Source organism: Vipera berus (assembly GCF_964194415.1).
Source record: "Vipera berus genome assembly, chromosome: W".
NCBI classification, from domain to species: Eukaryota; Metazoa; Chordata; class Lepidosauria; order Squamata; family Viperidae; genus Vipera; species Vipera berus.
This window is the reverse complement of record NC_138210.1, coordinates 59,518,824-59,544,118: the sequence shown is the minus strand read 5'-3', so window position 1 is coordinate 59,544,118 and position 25,295 is coordinate 59,518,824. Positions and strand designations below refer to the sequence as shown.

Below are 25,295 nucleotides of genomic sequence, written 5' to 3'. Positions count from 1 at the left end.
TCCAGCATTTTCTTCAGACAAGAAACCATTTCTTATACTCTCATCAAGATGGTTTCATTAAAGATGTATGGGAACATGCATTTGGCTGTGTACTTCCAGACCCATCTGTGAATCAGGAATCTGAGGGTATCTGCACTGGGAAGGAGAAACTGGAGAGCCTTCCTGGGACTTTTTTTGAAATGAAGATGACCAGTCCTAGTTACAGTATATATAATTCAGTATATGCTGTGGTACATGCATTATATGCCATACAGGTTGCTCAACAATCACATAGGAGAATGTTGAGTGGCAAGAAACCTAATCTTCAGGATGTAAAACCATGGCAGGTAATCTTCTCAAGAGTCCAATAATGAGAAAAATGAGATGTGAGTTTCATATTAGAAGTGACATTGTTCTTTGCATAGAAAGTTAGGAATGTTTCTTGTGTTCTTTCTTTAGTCTTTTTTTAATTCTTGAGGGGGTTGCTAATCTCAGAGTAGTTTGTTTCTGCCTTAGTCTTTCAAACTCACTTCTCTAAATCCTTATCTGAGCAATTTGCTCCTTAGATTTCTATTCTTCAGGCATACACTCAAAATAATTTCTGTTAAAAACATTATGGAAGTGAAGTCATGAATACAGCTGTTATGTGAAAGAGGAGGAGGAAAAATTAAACAGCAGTTGAACTAAAGATTACAAAAAGAAAGGACACAACTTTCAGAAAGGCAACAGGAAAGTTGTAATCATTTCTGGCTTCCAAACGTACTACCAGTAAGTTTTAAGACTGTAGTGCCTGCATTAAAACTTCAATTAGTGGAGAAGCAAAAGGATATAAGGAGAGGTTGAACAAGGGACTGATTAAAAGAGAAAGATTAGGTGCAGAATAAGAGGAAGGAATTCTCTGAGGTGAATAGTTATTATGTAGGATTTTCAGTGCTTCCACACTTATCATCCTCATTAACCTTTCCAAGGTTTAGAAAACACCTCTAAGACCCACAGGAGGGATGAGATAATAATGGGCAAAGTTAACTAAGAAAGTCTTGCCAGTGGATATGGACAGATATTGACACTTTCCTTAGTATAGGCTCAAACTTAAATAGAGGAGATTCTCTAATAAGAAAAGATCAAAACTTCATCTTGATTTTCTTATGGAAACCAATTTTCCAGTGCTGCTCCTTCACCATCACTCACCTGATAAACTTTATTCTAATGTCTGATCGATTCCACTCCATTCCACTCCCATTCTTTGGATGCAAATAACATTCTGGTACCCTACCTTCCCCCCCCTCCAGAGCTAGACACAATTAAAACCAACCCATTCATCAGCTAATAAGAAGCTACCACCCCTGCAAAAATTACCCTCCCAGGCATGGTTTGGAGGGCAATTACTTCACATCCAAATAACCAGCATAAAGCACACTTTTTTTTATTTAAAAAGTTTTACAGTACATTTTAACTTTATCAATCCCCCCTCCCCCACCCCTATCTAACCCTCCCTATCCCTATCCCTCTCCCCCATTCCCCCCTCCCCCCCCGACTTCCCAGAGCTAAATACAGGGTATAAAAACGAAAAACAAACATAAGCATCCATATGCTATCTACAATAAACTATTAATTCTATCACCCTCTAGCTCATGTAAAATGATTACAAACAATATTAATATTACAGATAAAAAAAAGAAGAAAAACAGAAAAAGGAGCTTTACTCAAATGCTAAATGAAATTTCTTAGTCCCATATTATCATATTAATTTAAAAAAAAAACTTCTACTATTTACCTCTAATTTCTAAAATCTCAATTACGCGCCAAAAGCGCCTATCTCTATTAACCTTATTAATCTCCCACCAAACTGAACTATGATCAAAAATAGTTCTTGCATATATCACACCAAATGTCTCACAATTCCAGATCATCCTTGAGTTCAAATAAAAAGGAAATTTAGGCAATCTAGCATGACTCATGACACGCTTAAAAAAAAAAACCCGCTTTATCCATCTATATGTCTAGGACACCATTCCAATCTCCAATGAAAAAATAAAAATAAAAAAAAATTAAAAAAATTTATAATCCATTTAAGTACCCTTTATGTGTAGTAAGTTAAGAAAAGTCAACTTGTTGTTAATTAGGAGCTTGCGTACCCAATCTTAAATTCAGTAAATACTTTTGATCCATAACCCTAATATGCGTTTCTTGTAACCAAAAACATCAGTCTTAAATTGTTTTAAATATTGAAAGACTTTCTTTCTCCTCTATGATGAATTTAATCCACCGACATTCTAAATTAGAAATTTAGTCACCAATCTTGACGCCCCAAAGCTTTTGGAGCACGTCTGAAATGGCCCCTGTAACTTCTTTGGACCGCGCCCCTCCCACAGCTTCACTGTAAGTACACTTTAGAAGTTCCATAACTTTCTGCTGGTCTTGCTCTCGTCTCGCTCGTCTTAGGGCGGCACGCGACATCCTCTGCTCTCCAGCAGCAGCCGATGAGACTGTAACTTGATCCCCTCCATCACCATTCTCCTCTGTCTGTCTATCTGCAACATCTTGAGGCTTTCCCTCGCCATATCCTTTTGCAGCTTCCAGAAGTGGTAGGGGGGTTGCTTTTAACACATTGCTGTAAAAATCATGTGCCTGGGCCACAGTAACCAGACGATGTCTTTTACCTTCGTACATCACCACCAGTCCGACTGGAATCTCCACACTTATCATCCTCATTAACCTTTCCATTTGGCTTAATAAAAAGGAAGGAACAAAATTTACAGTGTTGAGGTTGTCGAGAGTTTTTGTTTTGATGACAGTTGACTCTGTTATGGTTACTTGCGGTGGTTGAACTGGTTCAACGGAAAATGTCAACAAATTATATAGGGCTTGTGTACAAGATTTATGTGTTAAGAAATAGATGTTGTATAACTATGAGATAACAAAATATATTTACCAACCAAGGTTTAGAAAACACCTCTAAGACCCACAGGAGGGATGAGATAATAATGGGCAAAGTTAACTAAGAAAGTCTTGCCAGTGGATATGGACAGATATTGACACTTTCCTTAGTATAGGCTCAAACTTAAATAGAGGAGATTCTCTAATAAGAAAAGATCAAAACTTCATCTTGATTTTCTTATGGAAACCAATTTTCCAGTGCTGCTCCTTCACCATCACTCACCTGATAAACTTTATTCTAATGTCTGATCGATTCCACTCCATTCCACTCCCATTCTTTGGATGCAAATAACATTCTGGTACCCTACCTTCCCCCCCTCCAGAGCTAGACACAATTAAAACCAACCCATTCATCAGCTAATAAGAAGCTACCACCCCTGCAAAAATTACCCTCCCAGGCATGGTTTGGAGGGCAATTACTTCACATCCAAATAACCAGCATAAAGCACACTTGTAACCTGGAAACCAGGTTAGTGAAGAAACCTGGACTGCTGAGAAATTGTTAAAAACTGCTATTTAGTTCATTACAATTTTATTTTTAGTTGGGAGGTAACCAGAACTAAAGCACTAGTATCCACTATTCTATAAGCTGTGTCAATGCCATTCCTCTCATTCAAGTTTTATGATGCCCTATTGATGATAAATGCCTCTGTACTGCCATTGAGAAAGAAACTCCAAATCAGATGCTAGTGGAATGATCTGGAAACTAATGCTACTTTCATTATGCTATTGAATTGATAGTCCTGGGAAGGAATCTCAAATAATAATAATAATAATAATAATAATAATAATAATAATAATAATAATAATAATAATAATAATAATAATAATAATAATAATAATAATAATAATAATAATAATAATAATAATAAAAGTTGGAAGGGACCTTGGAGGTCATCTAGTCCAACCCCCTGCTCAGGCAGGAAACCCTATACCATTTCAGACAAATGGCTGGCCAGTCTCTTCTTAGAAACTTCCAGTGTTGGAGCATTCACCACTTCTGGAGGCAGGTTGTTCCACTGGTTAGTTGTTCTAACTGTCAGGAAGTTTCTCCTTAGTTCTAGGTTGCTTCTCTCCTTGACTAGTTTCCATCCATTGCTTCTTGTCCTGCTTTCAGGTGCTTTGGAGAATAGCTTGACTCCCTCTTCTTTGTGGCAGCCCCTGAGATATTGGAACATTGCTATCATGTCACCCCTCACCATTCTCTTCATTAAACTACACATACCCAATTCCAGCAACTATTCCCTATATGTTTTAGCCTCCAGTCCCCCAATCATCTTTGTTGCTCTTCTCTGTACTCGTTCTAGAGTCTCGACATCTTTTTTACATCATGGTGACCAAAACTGGATACAGTATTCCAGGTGTGGCCTTACCAAGGCATTGTAAAGTGGTATTAGTACTTCACGTGATCTTGATTCTATTCCTCTATTAATGCAGCCTAGTACTGTGTTGGCTTTTTTGGCAGCTGCAGCACACTGCTGGCTCATATTTAAGTGATTGTCCACTAGGACTCCGAGATCTCTCTCACAGTTACTACTATTGAGCAAGGTACCACCTATACTATACCTCTGCATTTGATTTTTCCTGCCGAAATGTAGAACCTTACTTTTTTCACCATTGAATTTCATTTTGTTAGATAGTGCCCAGTGTTCGAGTCTGTCCAGATCCTTCTGTATCTTAAGCCTATCTTCTGGAGTATTGGCTATTCCTGCCAGATTGGTGTTGTCTGCAAATTTGATGAGTTCCCCATTTATCCCCTCATCCAAATCATTGATGAAGATGTTGAAGAGCACTGGGCCCAGAACAGAGCCCTGGGGCACCCCACTTCCTTCCATGTAGATGCAGTTCCATTGAGGACCACACGCTGAGTACGGCCTGTCAGCCAGCTACGAATCCATCTGGTGGTGATGCTATCTAACCCACATTTTTTTCTATCTTATCAAGTAGTAGGTTGTGATCTACTTTATCAAATGCCTTACTGAAGTCCAAGTAAATTATATCTACAGCATTCCTCTGGTCCACTAGTTTTGTCACTTGGTCGAAGAATGCAATAAGATTTGTCTGGCGTGATCTGTTTTTGACAAACCCATGTTGGCTTTTAGTGATAACTTTGTTCGCATCAAGGTGTTCGCTGATTTGTTGTTTGATTATCTTTTCCAGAATCTTCCCAGGTATTGAGGTCAGGCTGATAGGTCTGTAGTTTCCTGGAACCATTCCCCCCCCTTTTTTTTTAAAAAAAAAAAATGGGAACTACATCTGTTCTTTTCCAGTCCTCTGGTAGTTCCCCAGTGCTCCAGGATCTTTGAAATATATAGTTCAGTGGTTCTGAGATCACGTCTGCCAGTTCCTTGAGAACCTTGGGGTGTAATCCATCTGGTCCTGGTGATTTGAACTCGTCTAGGCTGGACAGGTGCTCACTTACCATTTTCTTGCCTATCTTAACTTGCGTTTCTATTCTGTTTTTTATGGCACTGGTTTGGGTAGGTTGGACTGTTTTTTTCCCTTTGTGTAAAGACAGAAGCAAAAAATGAGTTAAATAGTTCTGCTTTCTCCCTGTTGCTTATCACCTTCTTGCCACTTTCCCCCACTAATGGGCCAATCATTTCCTTAACTTTTTTCTTGTTTCTTATATGTTGAAAGAAGCTTTTTTTGTTATTTTTGACTTTGGTCGCAAGCCTTAGTTCATTTTGAGCCTTAGCTTCCCTCACTTCATCTTTGCAGGCACGGGCTGTTTGCTGATATTCTGCCTTAGTTATGTGCCCCTCTTTCCACTTCTTATACTTGTCCTTTTTATCTTTCAGTTTATCAGAGAGTTCTTTATGCAGCCATGCTGGTTTCTTTTGAAAGCTATTATTTTTCTTCTTTGTTGGTATTGTGCTAGACTGGGCCTTTATTATCTCACTTTTCAAAATTTCCCAAGCTTCTTGAGTTGTTTTCCCCTTTAGGATTCTCATCCATGGAATTCTTCCCAAGGTCTCTCTAAGTTTATTGAAATTAGCTCTTTTAAAGTCCAAGACTCTAGTTTGGCTGTATAATATTGCTTGTGCTTCCATAATGTCGAAGATGACCATGTTTTCTATGCACCAAATAAGTACTGTATCCCCTTTTCAGCACTGAGGCTGAAGGATACTTTCTCACCAATTGATCAAAAGATCAGAAATCAAAGTTTGTGCCTGGTTCAAACAGCCTTCAGATTGAATCTCCACATTTTAAATGGTGGCCTTGAAGTTGACCATCCAGTTGAATTCAGCTACCTATCTGGCTTCAGAATGCATGCTATTAATTATATAATAAACTCTAGAGAACTTCTACTTTTTTCCAAGATTCTAGAAGTATAACAGAAATCACTTTCCAATTCTGCTCCAATTAAAATGCCTCATTTAAGAGACACACATAGAGGAAAACTTTTCTGCAAAGCCAAGTGAAGCCCCATTTAAATCAAATGATAACTGAGCTTCCTCAGATCTCCTACAGTACCTTCAGTCTGCTCTGACATCAGTTGAATCTCCCGATGCACCCTTGAAAAATTACAACATCCTTACCCAAGACCTCCACCAGCATGTAGCCCACAATAATAGTGCACTTTGAGGCAACTATCGCACCAGCCCAAGCTACGGTTTCACAAGATGTTTGTTAACATCAAAACACCTCTTGCTACCACTTACCAATTTTAACTATCTGCTGTACTGAATCTCCACCACCAGAAAAGATAGTATGAACATCTGCTGGCATGCAAGAAAAAGACAGCCATAAAAAAAAACTCTTTTGGGCAGCCATATACAATGACTCAACTTCATTCTGGCACATCACAAACAAAAAAACAAAAAATAAAAACAAAAAGAGGAGAATATAACTTTAAAAGAAAAAAGAAAAAGAGTAACAAAATAGGGAAGGACTCTTCACTAGTGTAACCTTCACTAATATTAATGCCTCTCAAACCCAGCCTTTGTCTAAACCCAACTCAGAATGTCACAGAGAACTAGATACTTTTTTTTTCTTTTAGGGTTGCTATATTTGTAAAAACTCAGACGACACTAGATAGCAGCAAAAAGTCATTTCTGTATCTCTCTGTTGCCAGCAAGTGACTGGCTGGATTTTTTTAGACATCCAAACATGACAGATGCTAACCTACAATGACAGCTGCAATAATTATATCTGTTATATTATTTGTATATCTAAAATTTTCTATATAAATCTTCCCTGATTTGCACGTCTCTAATAATAGCTGGGAAGAATATTTCTACTTAGTCCTTGCAAAATAATAGTACAAATTTATGTAATAAATAACATCTGCCTAACCAACCAGGTAAACTTTTGAGAATTACATTCTCCTAGATGTATGGTTACTTTGATTAGGGTGGGATGTGTGCATTAAATTTCTTTATTATTAAATAGTTGAAGAGTATGATAAAATCATTTTTGATCAATAATGCCATATAACCAAATGTATCTGGTAGACCACCAGACCATTGCACATTAGGAAGTATCCCCCTCATTGTTTTGATCTGTCACATAATTCTGTATCTTACCCTTGTTCACACTATCTTCTCTTTTCCTTTCACAAATATGTTCAATTGTTTTTTTTTATATTCAGCTTCACTTCTTTTTGAAAAGAATTGCTTTTAACAACAGTGCTGGGGTTGAAATTTCCTTTGATGAAAAAGGAGAACTGGTTACAGGACTGGATATTGAGAATTGGGTCACATTCCCCAACCAGTCCTTACATCGAGTGAAAGTTGGGAAGCTGGATCCCTGTGCTGCTAAAGACCAAATGTTCACCATTCATGAGGAAGCCATCACCTGGCCCAGCAGTTTCAACCAAGTAAGTTCTGAATGTAGATCAGGGCTGTTAAACTGCAGGCCCATGGGCCGGACACGTCATTGGGAAACCACGCCCACCCCATTGCTGGCAATGGGGAAAAAGCTCTGATATGTTGTGTGATGTCACATGACATTATGAGTTTGACATGTCTGATGTAGATGATTTCGTTTGGATGTCTGGGATGATGCTTTATTACTAACCATAATTGGGGCCAGCAACTTTATTGCTAAGTCATAAAATGAATCATCATGTTACTGCACTAATTTGCACTATTGGTTCTAGCTGTGATCATTAGCTTACCGGTAATTGCCCGTTGTCATTAAGTGGGATGTTGCATGAGTGCAATATGACTTCTTGCCAGCTACCCTATTTAAGCTTGTGGATGATCTCTGGTGAGAGTGGGATAGGGATAGTGCATCTATCCTTGGTCTCTTTGATCTCACAGTGGCTTTTTATATACTGACTATGGCATTCTTTTGGGCCAATTGCAGAATTTGGCATTTAGTGGTGCAGTATTGCACTGGTTTGGCTTCTTTCTCTGAGGTCATTTCTAGTCAGTGTTAATGTGGAGCAAGTGGTCCAGTCCATAACCATTCCTTTGCAAGGCGGCATAGGGCTCAGTCCTTTTTAACATCTGCATAAAACCACTGAATGAGATCATCTGGCACCATGGGATTCAGTGGCGTAGCGTGGGGGGTGCAGGGGGGCCGGCCGCACCGGGCGCAACATCTGGGGGGGGCGCGCTCGCACTGAGCTGCTCGGTAGCCACCGAGGCTCTGTGTCATTTCTGTCCGCGCCACGGGCTGCGAAGAGGCGGGGCGGGGCCAGGCCGCCGACATACACGCCGCCCAGTGACAGGCGGCGCACGCGGGCCCAACCAGGAGAGGCCCCCTGCTGCAGAGGCCCTCCCCCTCTCCCGGCCCCCGCCCCCTCCCGTGTCTCCTTCATCCGCTCCGGGAGAGCGAGCCAGAAAGGGTAGTGGACAGACGGACGGGCGTGCGGGAGGGCGGCGGCAGGGTGACTTTGGATTCCAGTTCCGCGAAGGAAGAAACTGGGGTCCCTTCTTTGTCAACGCACCGGACTGCTCCAGAATAAGAGCCTTCCTTAAAAGTCGCCCGGTTTGGCTCCGTGATAGCCGGCGATGGAAAATATCTGGTCCAAACCCAAAACCCGAAGTGAACAAGTGCACACGGTCTCACGCCTGCGCTTCCTGCTTGGAGAGCGCCGCGGGACTCTGCGCGGACTACCTGTGGCGAGAAATCAGTGAAAAAGGCTCGTCAGGGACCGAGAAGGAGTTCTAGATGCAAAGCTCCGCAAAGGGGGCGGGAAAGAGTCCGAAACGTGGGTTCGTTGCTGAACGCAGTGCTCAGGGAGCCCCAAGGGCTGCACAGAGTTGGCTTGGCTCCGCTCTCGAGCTGCTCTTTCTTGCAAAGCGAAATGAGTCCGGCAGGTGAGATGGGCGGCCACATAAACTGAATAAAATAAATAGAAGCGGCCAACTCTCCGCCCAGGCTCAGGCCAACCGCAAGCGCCCCGCAGGCGCCCTGGCAGGTTTGGCCGAGCGAAGACGGACCCGCTGGCCGGCCGGCCTAGCTTCGTGCGCATGCGTGGCTTTATTTAGCGGGGCTCACGTGCGAGCTTGAATGCAGCGGCTCTTGCAGGTTGGAGCCCCGCCCAGCCGCCCTCGAGAGGGACCCGGAAGCATCCCGCATGCGCGCGACTCTTCTTGGAAAGTCTACGCCGCTGCGGGGCGCGTCTTTTCAGCAGTGCCGTGACGTCACCGCCCGCCCGCCCCTCTATTTCCGCTTCCGGTTGCCTTGCCCCGCCCCGGGTGCTGACAACCCACGCTACGCCACTGATGGGATTACATATCATAGTATGCCGAAGATACTCCACTTTATATCTCTATCTGTTGTGATTCAGGGTCAGCCTGTGGGTTCGGCAGTTGGGTCGGACGACTCAGAGGAGGAGGAGGGGGGTGTTGAAGACCTTGCTGAGGGGGTTGAAGATCTTGCCGATGAGAGCCCTCAGCCAGGCCCCTCCCACTTGGTCACCACGGAGACCCAGCTGTGTGAGCCTGACAGTGTGGATGAAGATGACCCACAGCTGGCCCTGTTCAAGGACGCCCGACGCAGGAGGCAGTCAATTAGGAGTAAACAGAGGAAGGCAATGGGGCTCCTCGGAAGGAGGCAGAGAGAAGCCACGCCCTGAACACTATATAAGGGGAATGTGTGGGAGGGCTGGTTTGCTGAAGGCAACCGCTTGGATAGTTCCTGTTTCTTTAAGCTCCTGTTTCTTGGTTTGTCTTGTTCCGTTTGTTTTTGTAGTAATAAATTTGGCAGGCGTAATTCCAGCCTCTTGCCTTCTTGTAAAAGGGGTTGTCCCTGCCTTTTCTGCAGGGCCGGTAGCAGGCTGGTACAGAACACTATCCCTGGTTATTGAAATAATGTAATAGTTGGCCTTTAGGAATGCCTGGAGGCTGTAAGGGTCTGGATAGGGCTTCAGTTGAACCCTCATAAGATGAAGTAGTTGTGGACCTCAAGATTGTTAGCAACTTTATTTATGGATTGAATTGCACTACCTTAGATGCACCTGATGCATAAACTTGAGATTCTCACAGAGTCACAAAAAGCAGGTGACAGTCGTGGCTACTTAATGTTGTGCATTAGTTGTGAGGATTGTGAGGCCCTGTACATATTCACTCATGCCCTAGTCATCTCTCATTTGGATTACTACAAAATGCTCTGCATAATGCTATCCTTGAAGAGTACTCAGAATCTAAGATTGGTGCAAAATGCAGTAATGCTCACAGTTCTGGAAGGTCCTAGGGAGGCATACATAACACCATTGTTGTGCAAGCTGCATTTGTTACCAGTTTGCTTCTGGGTCCAATAAAAGTTGTTGGTTTTTACCTTTAAAGTCCTATGTAGCATTGTTCCAGGATATCTGAGGAACCCAATGAGACTAACCAACCCAAATTGCTCCAGCAGAAGGGATCTGCTGTGGATCCCATCTGCTAAGGAATTTGGCAGATAGGATCAAGGAGAAGAGCTTTTTCATCTAGGACCATGACAATGTGGACTGCTCTATCACCAAAGATAGGAACTGATCCCACCCTTTTGGTCTTCTGGATGAATATCAGACCTTGATTCTGCTGGTTTTCCTGGGGCCCCAGGAAGGGTGCTCACTGCTGGAGATGGTTGATGGAGTAAGAAGATCTCCTCATTCTGCCTTCCATTTTTTTCGTTTCAGTTTATATATATATATCAGTTTATATATATATAAAAACGGAGATGAGCACCGGCCCCTAGAGTCGGAAACGACTAGCACGCATGTGCAGGGGAACCTTTACCTTATATATATAGATATATATATATGTAAAGGTAAAGGTAAAGGTTCCCCCGCACATGCGTGCTAGTCGTTTCCGACTCTAGGGGCCGGTGCTCATCTCCGTTTCATAGCCGAAGAGCCAGCGTTTGTCCGAGGACGTCTCCGTGGTCATGTGGCCGGCATGACTAGACGCCAAAGGCGCACGGAACGCTGTTACCTTCCCACCGTAGTGGTCCCTATTTTTCTACTTGCATTTTTACGTGCTTTCGAACTGCTAGGTGGGCAGAAGCTGGGACGAGTAACAGGCGCTCACTCTGTTACGCAGCACTCGGGATTCGACCCGCCAAACTGCCGACCTTTTGATCGACAAGCTCAGCATCCTAACCCACTGAGCCACCGCGTATATATATATATATATATATATATATATATATATATATATATATATATATATATATATATATATATGTGTGTGTGTGTGTGTGTGTGTGTGTGTGTTTCAAATGTTAACTATTTAGATTACCTTGCTAGGCCCCAAACATGGGGCAAATCTTTATTTCCTGTTTTCAGCCTATCTTGAAGGCCATCGAACAGGCTGTAGTCACACCGGACAGTTCATATATTTGTGTAAATTACTAATTCTTTGTTAGTAATTTACACAAATATATATATATATATATATATATATATATATATATATATATATATATATATATATATATATATATATATATATATATATATATATATAAAATTTTTAACAGATTTTATATTTGCCATTTACTTTTTGTAAACCACTTAGTCACTTTATCGATGAAATGGGTGGCATATAAATAAATATTAAACAATCATGAGTTTTTAAAATCTTCTTTTAAAGTACCAGAGTGAACACTAATATTTCCCTTCTTATTTTTCTTATTATTCGGTAGACACTGCCTAGGTCAGTGTGTACTGAGAGCTGCGGTCCTGGTAATTTCAGAAGAAAGCAGGATGCGAAGCCGTTTTGCTGCTATGATTATCATCCATGTCCCAAAGAGAAAATGTCAAGCCAGAAGGGTCAGAGGAATCATAAGCCAAGTTGTATTATGGCTCTACAAAAAGCTGAGTTATATTTTTTTGCTTGTTGTCATATTATGTTGTCCTCAGAAGGAAAGATTGCTTTACCAACTGAAAGGAAGACTTAAGGCAAAGAGTCAAGCATTTAGCTATGGCTCTGGTTCAACAAACAAACAAAAAGAAACAAAAAATTAACTGAGTAATTAAAATAATATTGAAATTCCCATTTTTCCTTACACTGGAATTACCCTCTCATTTCTATAATTCTGTATTGTTTTGTCTCCCATAAAATCTGTATCACATGAGTGAGATGGAAATGTGTTGATGATATACAGTATGTAAAATCTTAGCTCTTTTACTTGAGCATATTTGTATTTATGGATATGAACACACATTTTAACCTGCAAAATAAATTCAGCAGAGATGAAGTGATAGAAGCACATTGTCCAGTTTTAATCCCCCCTTGGCCACCAGTCTCAGAAAAGGAGATACAGTCCATCATTAAGAGCAATAAAGCCTCAGGCGAGGATTTTTTACCAGCAGAATTATTTAAGAAATTTCCCAACTGGTGGGGCCCTGTATTAGCAGGTCTTTTTACACACATAAATAACACCTGCCATATACCAGATGGGTGGAAGATGGCAATAGTTGTCCCCATATATAAAAAAGGGAATAAAAAGGATCCTAGTAATTATAGGCCCATCAGCCTGATTGACATTGTAGCAAAAATATATGCTAGGTACCTTTTGAACAGAATTGAAATCTGGGTAGAGGAAAACAACATCCTCACAGAAGAACAAGCAGGTTTTAGACAAAACAGATCTACTATTGATAACTGCTTTGTCTTGAACCATCTAATTGCCAAATATGCCTATAAGAGGAGACCCCTGTTTGCTGCTTTTATAGACCTTACAGCAGCATTTGATATGGTAAATAGAGACGTACTATGGAGTAAATTGAAATCTCTTAAAATAGAACCCAGTCTCCTGGCTTTGATTAAAGCCCTTTACACAAGTACCTGTTTGAGGGTGCGGTATGGGGTTAATGGGGCCCTGACTAACAGGATTCACACAAATAAAGGGATAAGGCAAGGGTGTATCCTGGCCCCATTATTATTTAATTTATACATCAATGACTTGCCAGGGTTAATGAAGGATACCATGGTACACATGCCGATGATCCTAAATACTTACTGTAACAGCTTGCTTTATGCTGATGATATGATTTTATTATCATACTCACAAGTAGGATTACATAGGCTATTAAGAAGATTCAGCTCTTATTGCCAGGATAACTCCCTAATCATTAGCAAATCTAAATCGAAAATAATGGTGTTTGGAAGAAACCATCAGAGACATAAGTGGCAATTAGATGGTGAACCAATTGAGCAGGTTAATACCTTTGTATATTTGGGAGTAACTTTTTCCAAGACTGGATCTTGGGCCTGCCATCATCAACGGAGTACATTTAGAGCAAAAGCCCGTTTGAATTTATTGCTCAAACTAAAGAAACATAGTTACCCAGGGTCCCTAGCTCCATTACTCAAGGTTTATAAGGCTAAGGTTACGACAATGCTCTTGTATGGAGCAGAAATTTGGGGTCTTTACTCAACCACAGTTTTAGAACAAACACAGTCCCAGCATCTGAGATGTATTTTGGGTGTAGATCCAAGAACATCTGCTGCAGCAGTTAGAGCTGAATTGGGAATTCATACAATTCATGCATTATCTAAAATTAGAGCTTATAACTACTGGTGCAAAGTTAATGAAATGGAGACTGATAGACTCCCCAAATTATTTATTTATTTTATTTATTAATGGGATTTATATCCCGCCCTATCTCCCGAAGGACTGTCTACTAGAGCAAATAAAACTACAATCACAAATCTCCTGGATCACCAAACTAACAAATTTTGTAAGAAGCTGTGGCCTTCCTGTTTCTTGCGTAACAGGAGAACAATCTAAAAAAAGAGCTGCCCAAAGAATTAAGGATATAGAAGCACAAACTGATATAGCTATCCTTAGTAAGGTGGGTAGCTTGAAATGGCTGAGTAAATACAAATGTACTTTTTAAGTGGACAGTTATTTGAAGTTACAGCTCCCAAAACATCTTAGGGAGATATTTATGAGAGCGAGATTCGAACAGCTTGAGACAATGGTCAGATATGGGAGATTTCATGCTATACTGTACAATGAGCGTCTCTGCATTTGCGGAGCAGCAGAGGTAGAGGACCTGGCTCACATCCTATTTGACTGTTGTCTGTATAAGAGGGTGAGAGACAGGTAACTTGGTCTATATACCAAACAAATGACCCATTGGGATCCCCATATCAAAATAACTTATCTTATGTCCGGTCAGAACTTGAAAATAACATTTAACGTAGCACAGTATTTAAACAAAATGATCCGGTTAAGATCTGCATATGTGGGACTGATTGGGGTAGATTGCAAGGGCGACTCCGAAATATAATGTTATCATATTTTATCTATATCTTAAATTTGTATTTTATTACTATTTCATCTTAAATTGTATTTTATTGTAATTCCATTTTAAATTGTATTTTATCAAATTCCATTTTGGATTGCTTTTATCAAGTTTTGGTGATGGTTTGTTGCTGGAACTTTGCACTTTGATATGGCCCAAGGGCTAATCAATAAAGTTGTTGTTGAAGCACATTCCTATTATGTTTAGTTTTATTTACATTATTTAAAATAAAACTGTTAAAAGATATTGTAGCAGATTGCATTCAGTAAAGACAAGATGCAATTGTGCAACCAAATAAATATATAGGTAAATGCATATAATTGATAAGAGATAGTAATCATATTACAAATATTAAGTAGAATCCTTTGGAGATAATTGCCTTGTTAAAATTCAAATACAAGATTTGTAAGTCAGATGAATAATGTCAGAGCCAATTTTGCTCCTAGGAAAGGCAATTTAATGTGTCATAATAATACTCATAGAATAATCACAAAACAGAAGCACAAATTTCAGTATATATACATATGCATGTATGTTTATATATAATACATGTGTATTTAAATTCCAGATATGGATGACTGTTCCAAATGTCCAGAAGATCAATATCCAAATAAGGATCAAGATTCATGTCTTCCCAAGAGAATATCATTCTTATCCATTGAGGAACTGATGGGAATATGTCTACTGATTCTGGCACTTTTCTTTTCTGTCTGCACAATTGTGGTGCTGACAATATTTTTGAAGTATCACCATACTCCTATTGTCAAGGCCAATAACCGAAATCTCACCTACATTCTACTCATTTCCCTCCTCCTCTGCTTCCTTTGCTCACTGCAGTTCCTTGTTGTACCTGGCAATATAATATGTCTCCTCCGACAAACTAGCTTTGGCATCATCTTCTCAGTGGCTGTGTCTTCGGTGCTAGCAAAAACCATCACTGTGGTTCTGGCTTTCATGGCCACCAAGCCAGGATCCAGAATGAGGAACTGGGTGGGAAGAGGGCTGGCCACCTCCATTGTTCTTTCTGGTTCCCTGATTCAGGCAGGTATCTGTACAATATGGCTGGCCACATTTCCTCCTTTCCCTGACACTAATATCCATTCAGAAATTGAGGAAATAATACTCCAGTGCAATGAAGGTTCAGCCACCATGTTCTACTGTGTTCTGGGCTATTTGGGCTTTCTGGCAATTGCCAGTTTCACTCTTGCTTTTTTCTCCAGGAATCTCCCCAGCAGTTTTAATGAGGCCAAATGTCTTACATTCAGCATGCTGATCTTTTGCAGTGTGTGGCTCTCCTTTGTTCCATCCTACCTGAGCACCAAAGGCAAATACATGGTGGCTGTGGAGGTTTTCTCCATTTTGGCTTCTAGTGCTGGATTGCTTGTCTGTATGTATTTCCCCAAATGTTATATTATCATCATTTTGCCACAGCTAAACAATAGAGAACAACTAATTAAGAGAAAAAGTTAATAATATACCACTAAACTCTTTAATTATTTCTGTCTTTTGACAGTTTTATTTGAAAGCTGTTATAATTTGGTCACTAATTGTGGAGAGGTAGAAATTCTTAGGTGAGTTTTCAGTATAGGAGAAAAGTCTGGTCATATAAGTTTTAAGTGAAGTCTGAGAGATTAAAAAGAAATGATTCTCATTAAGTTTACAGGTTGCATATTGCATTGCAAACAAATTGTTTTGAATCAGGTTGTTTATATGACTAAGATTGAATCTGAAATAGGAAGAAATACACTATAACCATACTTCCCATAGCCTGTAATGTTAAAGCATGAAGATTCCTTGCTTTGTATCAGTTTTTTGAATGATGGGTTTCTTTTAAGAAAAAAAAAATGGTTGTGCCTATGCTGCAATCAACATGTGAAGGGAAAAGGTTGCCTTGAAGCACACATGTGTGTACAAATATTGCTTGCCTTTTTGAAAAAGAAATACATTAAATAAAGTTATATACTGCTACCTTATTTTCTTATTTTACAATAGATTATCTAAATATGTTTTCTATACTAAAAAAAAACCCAGAACCATTTCAATGAATAAAACCATGACCATAGAATGCTGTTTTATAAGTATCTCAGTTTACGACTGAGAGTGACTGGTCCAAAATCCCCTAGTTGGTTTTGTGCCTAAGACAGAAGTAAAACTCACTGTTTTATAGTTTATTACCAGATGTCATAACTGCCATAAATTCCCCAGACTGTTAGAAAATTATTATGATTTATACAAAGCTCCCTTTTTCTTTTTTTGCTAGATTGCTAGGGCTACCTCTCAACACAATTGAATCTAACCTGACATTGAAATATTATTGTCTTCAATGTATCAGTTACACTTCTAATAGTCACCAACAAAGTTACTGTAATTTTATATCCACAAATGCTGTTAATGCTTAAATTAGAACTGAGGACACCTCAATTAAATAATTTTACTATTTCAGTTAAAATGTATTTTTTTAAAAAAAATGTTTATTTTTGTGCAAGACCAACAGTTATATAAATAAGTTCCATTTCTGTTACAACCTCTCCAACATGTTTGGTTTGATTTGGTTATTATTATATTCAATTTGTCCTTAAAGGATTTCAGTAATTTCTTCAGACAAAATACATTTCTCATTCTCTCATCAACATGGTTTCATCAAAGATGTGTATGTGTTGTCTATATATTTCCAAACCTGTGAATGTGTAAACTGAGGTCTGCCCTGGGAAGGCAAAACTGGAGAGCATTCCTGGGCTTTTTAAAAAAAACCTAAGATCACCAGTCATATTTACAGTATATATAATGCATTGTATGCTGAGGCACATGCTTTACATTCTATGAAGTCATGACAACAACCATAGGATAATGTTGAGTGGCAGGTAATTTAATCTTCAGAATGTACTGCTATGGCAGATGATTTTCTTAGTTGTCAAATAGGTTGAGACTTCAATTGCAGATCAGAAGGGACAGTGTTTTGTGAATAGAAAGTTATGAATTTCTCCTATGTTTTCTCTTTATTCTTTTGGGATTGCTAAGATCAAAGCACTTTCTTCTTTAGTCTTCAAACTCATTTCCTGTCTAAATCCTTTCCTAAGCATTTTTCCAACTCTTTTACTAATAGATTGAGCAAGCTGAGATCTGGGTTTTGTCTATGCCTGTTCTCCCTACACAAACTCAGAAGAGCTACTTGCTCAAGTTATATTTCTACTCTTTAGGAACACACTCAAAAGCATTTCGGTCAACAATATTATGGGCCCAAAGTCATGAATACAGCTGTTCTGTGAAAGAGAAAGAGGAGCAGCTAAAGAAAAAATTACAGAGAGAAAGGAGCCCTGCAGAGTGTTCTTCAGTGCTGAATTGTTGTGTTGTACTGTATATTTTTACAAAAAGCCTTCATCATTATTCTGAGGCTTGAGATAAAGAAACTATTAAGAAGAAAAGACTAAACAAACAATAATGGAATTCTCCCTTTTCACTTTCCCTGCTGTTAAAAATATGCCCCTTCAGTTTAAGATTTAAAATAAAATATTTGGCAGATCTCTGCAGGGATCTGTTGAGATATTGTTTAAAACAAAACATTTAGATTACTTTTCCTTTTATTTGAGTGCTTTTGAGTTATTGTTGCGTTCTGGCAACTGCCTGATTAGTCTAAAATATCTGTGAATTTTCTTTTGACTCGAATGCATGCTCATCTAGCCAAGTTCTGTCTATTATGCAAAATGAGTCTGAATCTATGATTCAAGGATTAATCACGAAGATATAATTCAAGCCAAATTGAGATTCAAGATCTAAGAAAAGCTTCAAGGCTAGGTTATCATGAGAAAACATCAAAAAGTATTTTCTTCTGTCACTGCTTCCTCCTGTCCCTCTTTCTCCTTGTTTTGACAGATTGATACGAAAATAACATGGATAGTAGTTTCAAGGGAATTTTACAATATTTACTTGAAATGTTTCTGTCCCTTTTCTGGAAAATAAAATAGGCAGTGAGAATTAAACAGGAACCTAGCAAATGAAAATCTATGTTCAGAAATCACCTAAAGCTAAAGTGTGATTAAAGTAGTGTGGAAAATATTATTTGAAGTGAAAAATCAAAACTTTCAAAACTGATTACAGTACGTTCTTAACAACAGCAACAACAACAACAACAACAACAACAACAACTCATTATCCCACAGTTAGATTAATGTTTGTTTGGAAAATTTTGGAATCAGCCAAAATACCTGTACATGTTTGAAAGCAAATATACAAAAATGGAAAACAGTCCTAACAGTAAATGGGGAGAAGATTGGTAAAATCAATGTCAGATGAGGAATTTTCCAAGGGGACTCACTTTCACCACTACTGTTCAACATCGCATTAATTCCATTGACAATAACCTTATGAAACACAAAACTGGGATACAACATCTCAAGCCAGCATGGCAAAATAAACCATCTACTATACATGGATGATTTAAAACTGTACGCGAAAAGCCACACTGAACTTGAATCAATACTCAGTGCAGTTCAACTGTTTAGCAGTGACATCAGAATGAACTTTGGAATTGGAAAATGTGCTATATTATCCATACAACGAGGAAAAATGGGGAAAATAGAAGGAATGGAATTGGGAAATGGAAGTATTGTGAAAGGACTAGCAAAGGATGATGGTTACAAATACCTAGGAATATTGGAAGCAGATAACATCTTGAATGGAAAAGTCAAACAGTCAATGCAAAAGGAATACATCAGGAAAGTCTGCAAAATATTAAAAACAAAGCACTACAAACTAATGCCAAGAAAGCAAAGATGCAAAAATCCACTGACAATCCAAATTGCTGACTTTGCAATGACAAAGTTGAAACTGTTTCACATCTAATATTTGAGTGCAGCAAAATCACACAAACTGATTACAAATCTAGTCATGACCGAGTTGATAAATTAATCCACTGGGCATTGTGTAAAAAATACAACTTGTCTGTGTCCGAAAAGTCGTGGGAACATAGGGTAGAAAAAGTGTTGACAATGAGAAGGTGACGATCTTGTGGGACTTTCAAATACAGACAGATCGCCATTTGAAACACAACACGCCAGATATTGCAGTTGTAGAGAACTGAAGCATACATGTGATTGATATTGCTGTATCAGGACATGCCAGAGTGGAAGAAAAAGAACTGGAAAAAATTACAAAATATCACGAACTGGCCATCGATGCTGAAACGTGTAACATTGATGCCCATTGTCATTGGGGCACTGGGAACTATGTCCCAAAACTTTGCAAAACACATCAAGAAACTGCAGCTTCCTGCAATAACTCCAGCAATGCTACAAAAAACTGTGTTACTTGGAACATCTTACATTTTAAGGAGGTACCTAGTTGATACCTAGGATGCTGGCAGCAACACATGTCAACCATCAGGGCCAGTCAATTTTAATGTTCAGTTCACTGAAGTTCATGTTTAATTAATAATAATAATAATAATAATAATAATAATAATAATAATAATAATAATAATAATAATAATAATAATAATAATAACAATAATAATAACAATAATAATAATAATAATAATAATAATGTCCACTGACTGACTGACTGACTGACTGACTGAGCACAGTTCTAATCTTGAGAGCTGGCATAATTCAAATGGCTTAAACACCTGGTTTCACACAGTACCAGGCTGGCTTGTTATTTTGAAATCAATACCTTCATTTGGTAGGTAGGTAAAGTAAATGTCATGGTTCTGATTAATGGACCCAAACAAATCAGAACTCTGAGGCTTGAAGTTTCCTCAAAGAACATGTTTATTGGATACATAATATTGGCTATTGAATAGAATAGAGCTGGAAGGGACCTTGGAGGTCTTCTAATCCAGCCCACTGCTCAAGCAGGAGAACATCTCAGACAGGTGATTGTCTAGGCTCTTCTTAAAAATCTCCAGTGATGGAGCACCCACGATTTCTGGAAGCAAGCTGTTCCACTGGTTGATTGTCCTCACTGTCAGGAGGTTTCTGCTTAATTCCAGGTTGCTTCCCTCTGGTGAACAACGTGACCCCCAATTCCTTATGGCAGCCTCTCAGATATTGGAATACTGCTATCATGTCTCCCTTATTTCTTCTTTTCTTTAGACTAGCCAAATCCAAGTCCCATAGCGGTTCTTCATATGTTTTAGTCTCCAGGCCTTTGATCATCTTAGTTGCTCTTCTCTGAATTTTTTTCCAAATTCTCAACATCTTTTTTGTGATATGGTGACCAAAATTGGCTACAGTATTCCAGGTGTGGTCTTACTAGGGTTTTATAAAGTGTTACTAATACTTTGTGTGATCTTGATTCTATGCCTCTGTTTATACAATCCAGAACTGTATTAGCTTTTTTGGTTGCTGCTGCACACTGCTGGCTCATAGTCAAGTGATTGTCCACTAGGACTCCAAGGTCTCTCAAAGTTACTGTTTTTAAGCCAGGTCTTGCCCAGTCTGTACTTATATCTTTGATTTTTTTCCCCTGCCTAAATGTAAAACTTTGCTTTTTTCAACATTGAAACTCATTTTGTTGGATAGGGCCCATTGTTCAAGTTTGTCAAGATCTTTTTGGATCCTTAGTTTGACTTCTGGGGTGTTGGGTACTCCTGTCAGTTTGTTGTCATCTGTAAATTTGATGAGTTCCCCTTCAATTCCCTGCTCTAAGTCATTGATGAAGATATTGAAGAGTACTGGGCCTTAGATGGAACCTTGTGGTACCCCACTGCTTACTTTTCTCCATGTGGATATAGTGTCATTGAGGACTACTTGTTGAGTATGATTTGCCAGCCAGCTACAGATCCATCTAATGGTGATTTAATTTAATTTAATTTAATTTAATAATTTAATTTGTATACCGCCCTTCTCCCGAAGGACTCAGGGCGGTGAACAGGGCAATACATAATAAAAAACAGAATACAAAAATTAAAAAACCATTAAACCATTATGCCCATAAAATTAATACATATTAAAATTAAAACTATTTATAAAAACCCAACCCCATCCCGTCAGACCAGGCCAGCTTGTTCGAAAAAGAAGGTTTTGAGATCGCGCTGGAAGGAGCGAAGGTCGGGGGCCATCAGGAGCTCAACCGGTAAGCGGTTCCAAAGGTCTGGCGCGCCCACAGAGAATGCTCTCCCCCTGGGGGCCACCAATCGGCATTCTTTGATCGGCAGCACCCTGAGGAGGCCCTCTCTGTGGGAGCGCACTGGACGGAGGGAAGTTGACGCCGGCCGCAGGTGTTGCCGTAGGTAATCCGGACCCATGCCATGAAGGGCTTTGTAAGTCATCACTAACACCTTGAACTTCACCCGTAGAGCAACCGGTAACCAATGCAGCCGGCGGAGCAAAGGTGTAACATGGGAGTATCGGGAAACCCCCAAGACAACTCGCGCGGCTGCATTCTGCACCAGTTGAAGTCTCCGGGTGGACCTCAAGGGCAGCCCCATGTAGAGAGCATTACAGTAGTCTAGACGAGAGGTCACGAGCGCATGAGTGACTGTACGCAAGGCATCCCGGTCTAGATAGGGTCACAACTGGCGCACCAGGCGAACCTGGGCAAAGGCCCCCCCTAGTCACAGCTCCAATATGCTCTTCTAAAGAGAGCTGTGAATCTAGAAGGACCCCCAAGTTGCGAGCCCTATCTACGGGGGGTAATAGCTCACCCCCCATGGCCAGAGATGGAATAATCGGAATTTCCCGGGATGCCGGCACGAACAGCCACTCAGTCTTGTCAGGGTTGAGTCGAAGCCTGTTCCTCCCCATCCAGACCCGGACCGCCTCCAGGCAACGGGACATCACGTCGAGGGCATCACTGGGGTGGTTTGGGGTCGAAATAAAAAGCTGGGTATCATCAGCATATTGATGATACCCAACTCCAAAACCACGAATGATCTCACCCAGCGGCTTCATGTAGATGTTGAACAGGAGAAGCGAGAGAACCGATCCCTGAGGAACTCCACAAGTGAGAGGTCTCAAGGTCGATCTCTGCCCCCCTGCCAACACCGACTGCGAACGTCCCAGGAGGTAGGAGGAGAACCACTGGAGAACTGTGCCTCCCACTCCTAACCCCCTGAGACGTCGCAGCAGGATACCATGGTCGATGGTATCAAAAGCCGCTGAGAGGTCTAAAAGGACTAGGACAGAGGAGCAGCCCCTGTCCCGAGCCCGCCAGAGATCATTCACCAGCGCGACCAATGCCGTCTCCGTGCTGTACCCGGACGTGAAACCCGATTGGAACGGGTCTAGATAATCAGCTTCATCAAAGAACAAAGGGAGCTGTTGCGCCACCACGCTCTCAACAACCTTTGCCAGGAAGCGAAGGTTGGAGACCGGACGAAAGTTGTTTAATATTGCTGGGTCCAAGGCAGGCTTCTTGAGGAGGGGTCTCACCACCGCCTCCTTCAAGGCGGTGGGAAAGCTACCCTCACTCAAAGAAGTAGTAATCACTGCCTGGAACCAGCCTCGTGTCCCATCCCGAGCCGCATAAATCAGCCAGGAGGGACACGGGTCCAACAAACACGTGGTGGAGCTCAGCTTCCCCATGATCTTGTCCACTTCTTCAGGAGTCACAGGGTCAAACTCTTCCCAGATTAAATCGACAAGGCCGCCCGTATCCTCATCGTCAGACTCTGCCCAGTCGGAGTCCAGACCGGTCCGGATCTGAGCGATTTTGTCCGACAGAAATCGACTAAACTCCTTGGCTCGACCCTGCAAGGGGTCCTCTCTCACCTCCCGATTAAGGAGAGAGCGAGTTACCCTAAACAGGGCGGCCGGGCGATTATCTGTGGACGCGATGAGAGTGGCGAAGTGGTTAGACCTCGCCACCCTCATCACCGCGAGATAAGTTCTCGTAAACGACCTTAGTCGTAACCGGTCGGATTCGGATCGGCTGGATCTCCAACAGCTCTCTAGGCCCCGTCTCCGACGCTTCATCTCCCGGAGCTCCATGGAGAACCATGGAGCCCATTGGGATCTGCGCCGGGTCAAGGGCCGCATGGGTACAACTTGGTTGAGTGCCTCTGTGGCTGCCCTTTCCCAGGCTTCCACTAGGGCATCGACCGAGCTGTGAGCGAAGGAGGCAGGTGGGGGCCCCAGCGCTGTCTGGAACTGCTCAGGGTCCATCAGGCGCCTAGGACGGAACCATCTTATTGGCTCAACCACCCCACGACGGGGAGTGGCAAAACGGAAGACCAACCGCAGGAGATGATGATCGGTCCATGACAGGGGTGTAATAATTGGAGAACCCCCCCCGAAATCATCTAACCACCGTCCGGATAGAAAAACCAGATCGAGTGTGTGACCCCCCCCCATGAGTTGGGCCCTGAATAACCTGCATCAGGTCCATGGCCGTCATGGAAGCCATGAACTCCCGAGCTAACTCAGATGATCCCCCCAGGGATGGTAGGTTGAAGTCACCCAAAACTATAAGTTTGGGGAACTCAACCACCAACCCTGAGAGGATATCGAGAAGCTCAGGCAGGGCTGCTGCTACGCGACTAGGCGAAACGTACACCAGCAGCAAGCCCAACTGAGCTCTAGGGCCACATCTCAGGAGGAGGGACTCACACCCGACTATCTGGACCATGGTGGCCTCCCGCGGACATAAGGTCTCCCTCGCCACCACTGCCACTCCACCGCCCCTACCATGAGCCCGAGGCTGGTGCAGCACCCGGAAACCTGATGGGCAAAGATCCACCAGGGGGACACCGCCCTCTGGGCCCAACCAGGTCTCCGTAATGCAAGCCAGGTCCGCATGCTCCTCCTCAACCAACTCACGAATGAGAGGAGCCTTATTCGCTACGGACCTGGCATTAAAATATACCAGCCTGAGCTCAGGTGGCTGCTCACCCTCACTCCCGGTACCCCAGGCCGGAATCAGAGGGTCGGAGCGCATCACCGCTTGGAGATAGCGGGGACGCGCTCCCAGATGTTGATACGGCCCTCTGTTCATACACCTGCGGCCATTCCCTACCGCCGTGGGAATAGGCAATCCCACACCCCGCCCCGGGGCCCCATAGGCACCCAACCCAAGCCCCGTCACGGCGCGATCAATCTCAGGCCTGGTCTGAGTAGCGGTTGATGGAACCCCCCCAGTTTCCAACCCAACCTGTAAACCCACCCCCCTCCCTAACCCCACAAAAACCTTTGCTAAAAAGCGCACTAGAGGCCTCTTATTAAATTTATGATAGAGGCTCCTGTCTCTGCCCAACCATCTCTCTGGGTCCCAATAATTGGGCCCGTCATCAAGAGGAGCAATGGAAACAAAGGCGGGTCGCGCCCAGGAGGGGGGGGCACCCCTGAGCGCAAACAAGTCTGTGCTAGAGTAGAACAAACGGACCATTTTCCGGGTAGGTCCCGTCAGGCAGTCCCATAGGTAGATCAATCAGGAAGATGTACGAAGGAAGGTCGAAAACGTCCAGTCCACCAGCTCCCTGCCACTGAGCTGGGTACCTTTCAGGTAGCTTCCAAAGTAGGTTGGGCACCTCCCTCTCACGGAGGGCTCAAATCCATCTTGGAGCGGACGGAATACCAACCCAAACAAGGCATACCTCCCTAGAACTCTCACCTCTAGAGGGGCAGCAGATGGCATAGGTTGGTATAGATGATGTTGTCTATTCCACCTTTTTCTAGCTTACCAAGGAGTAGGTTGTGGTCTACTTTACCAAATGCCTTACTGAAATCTAAGTATACTACTTCCATATTATTTC

The 25,295-nt window shown here is 41.6% G+C and overlaps 1 protein-coding gene across 1 annotated transcript in view; it reads left to right on the top strand.

Moving 5' to 3' along the window:
- LOC308676335 (vomeronasal type-2 receptor 26-like) overlaps nt 1-25,295 on the top strand; it is a gene marked incomplete at both ends in the record, with an annotated part of 93,703 nt that overhangs the window by 36,964 nt on the left and 31,444 nt on the right. Inside the window, one exon of the mRNA XM_081342146.1 lies at nt 7,511-7,738. Within this exon, the coding sequence (XP_081198272.1) occupies nt 7,511-7,738 (228 nt within the window). The remainder of the gene's footprint in view (nt 1-7,510; nt 7,739-25,295) is intronic.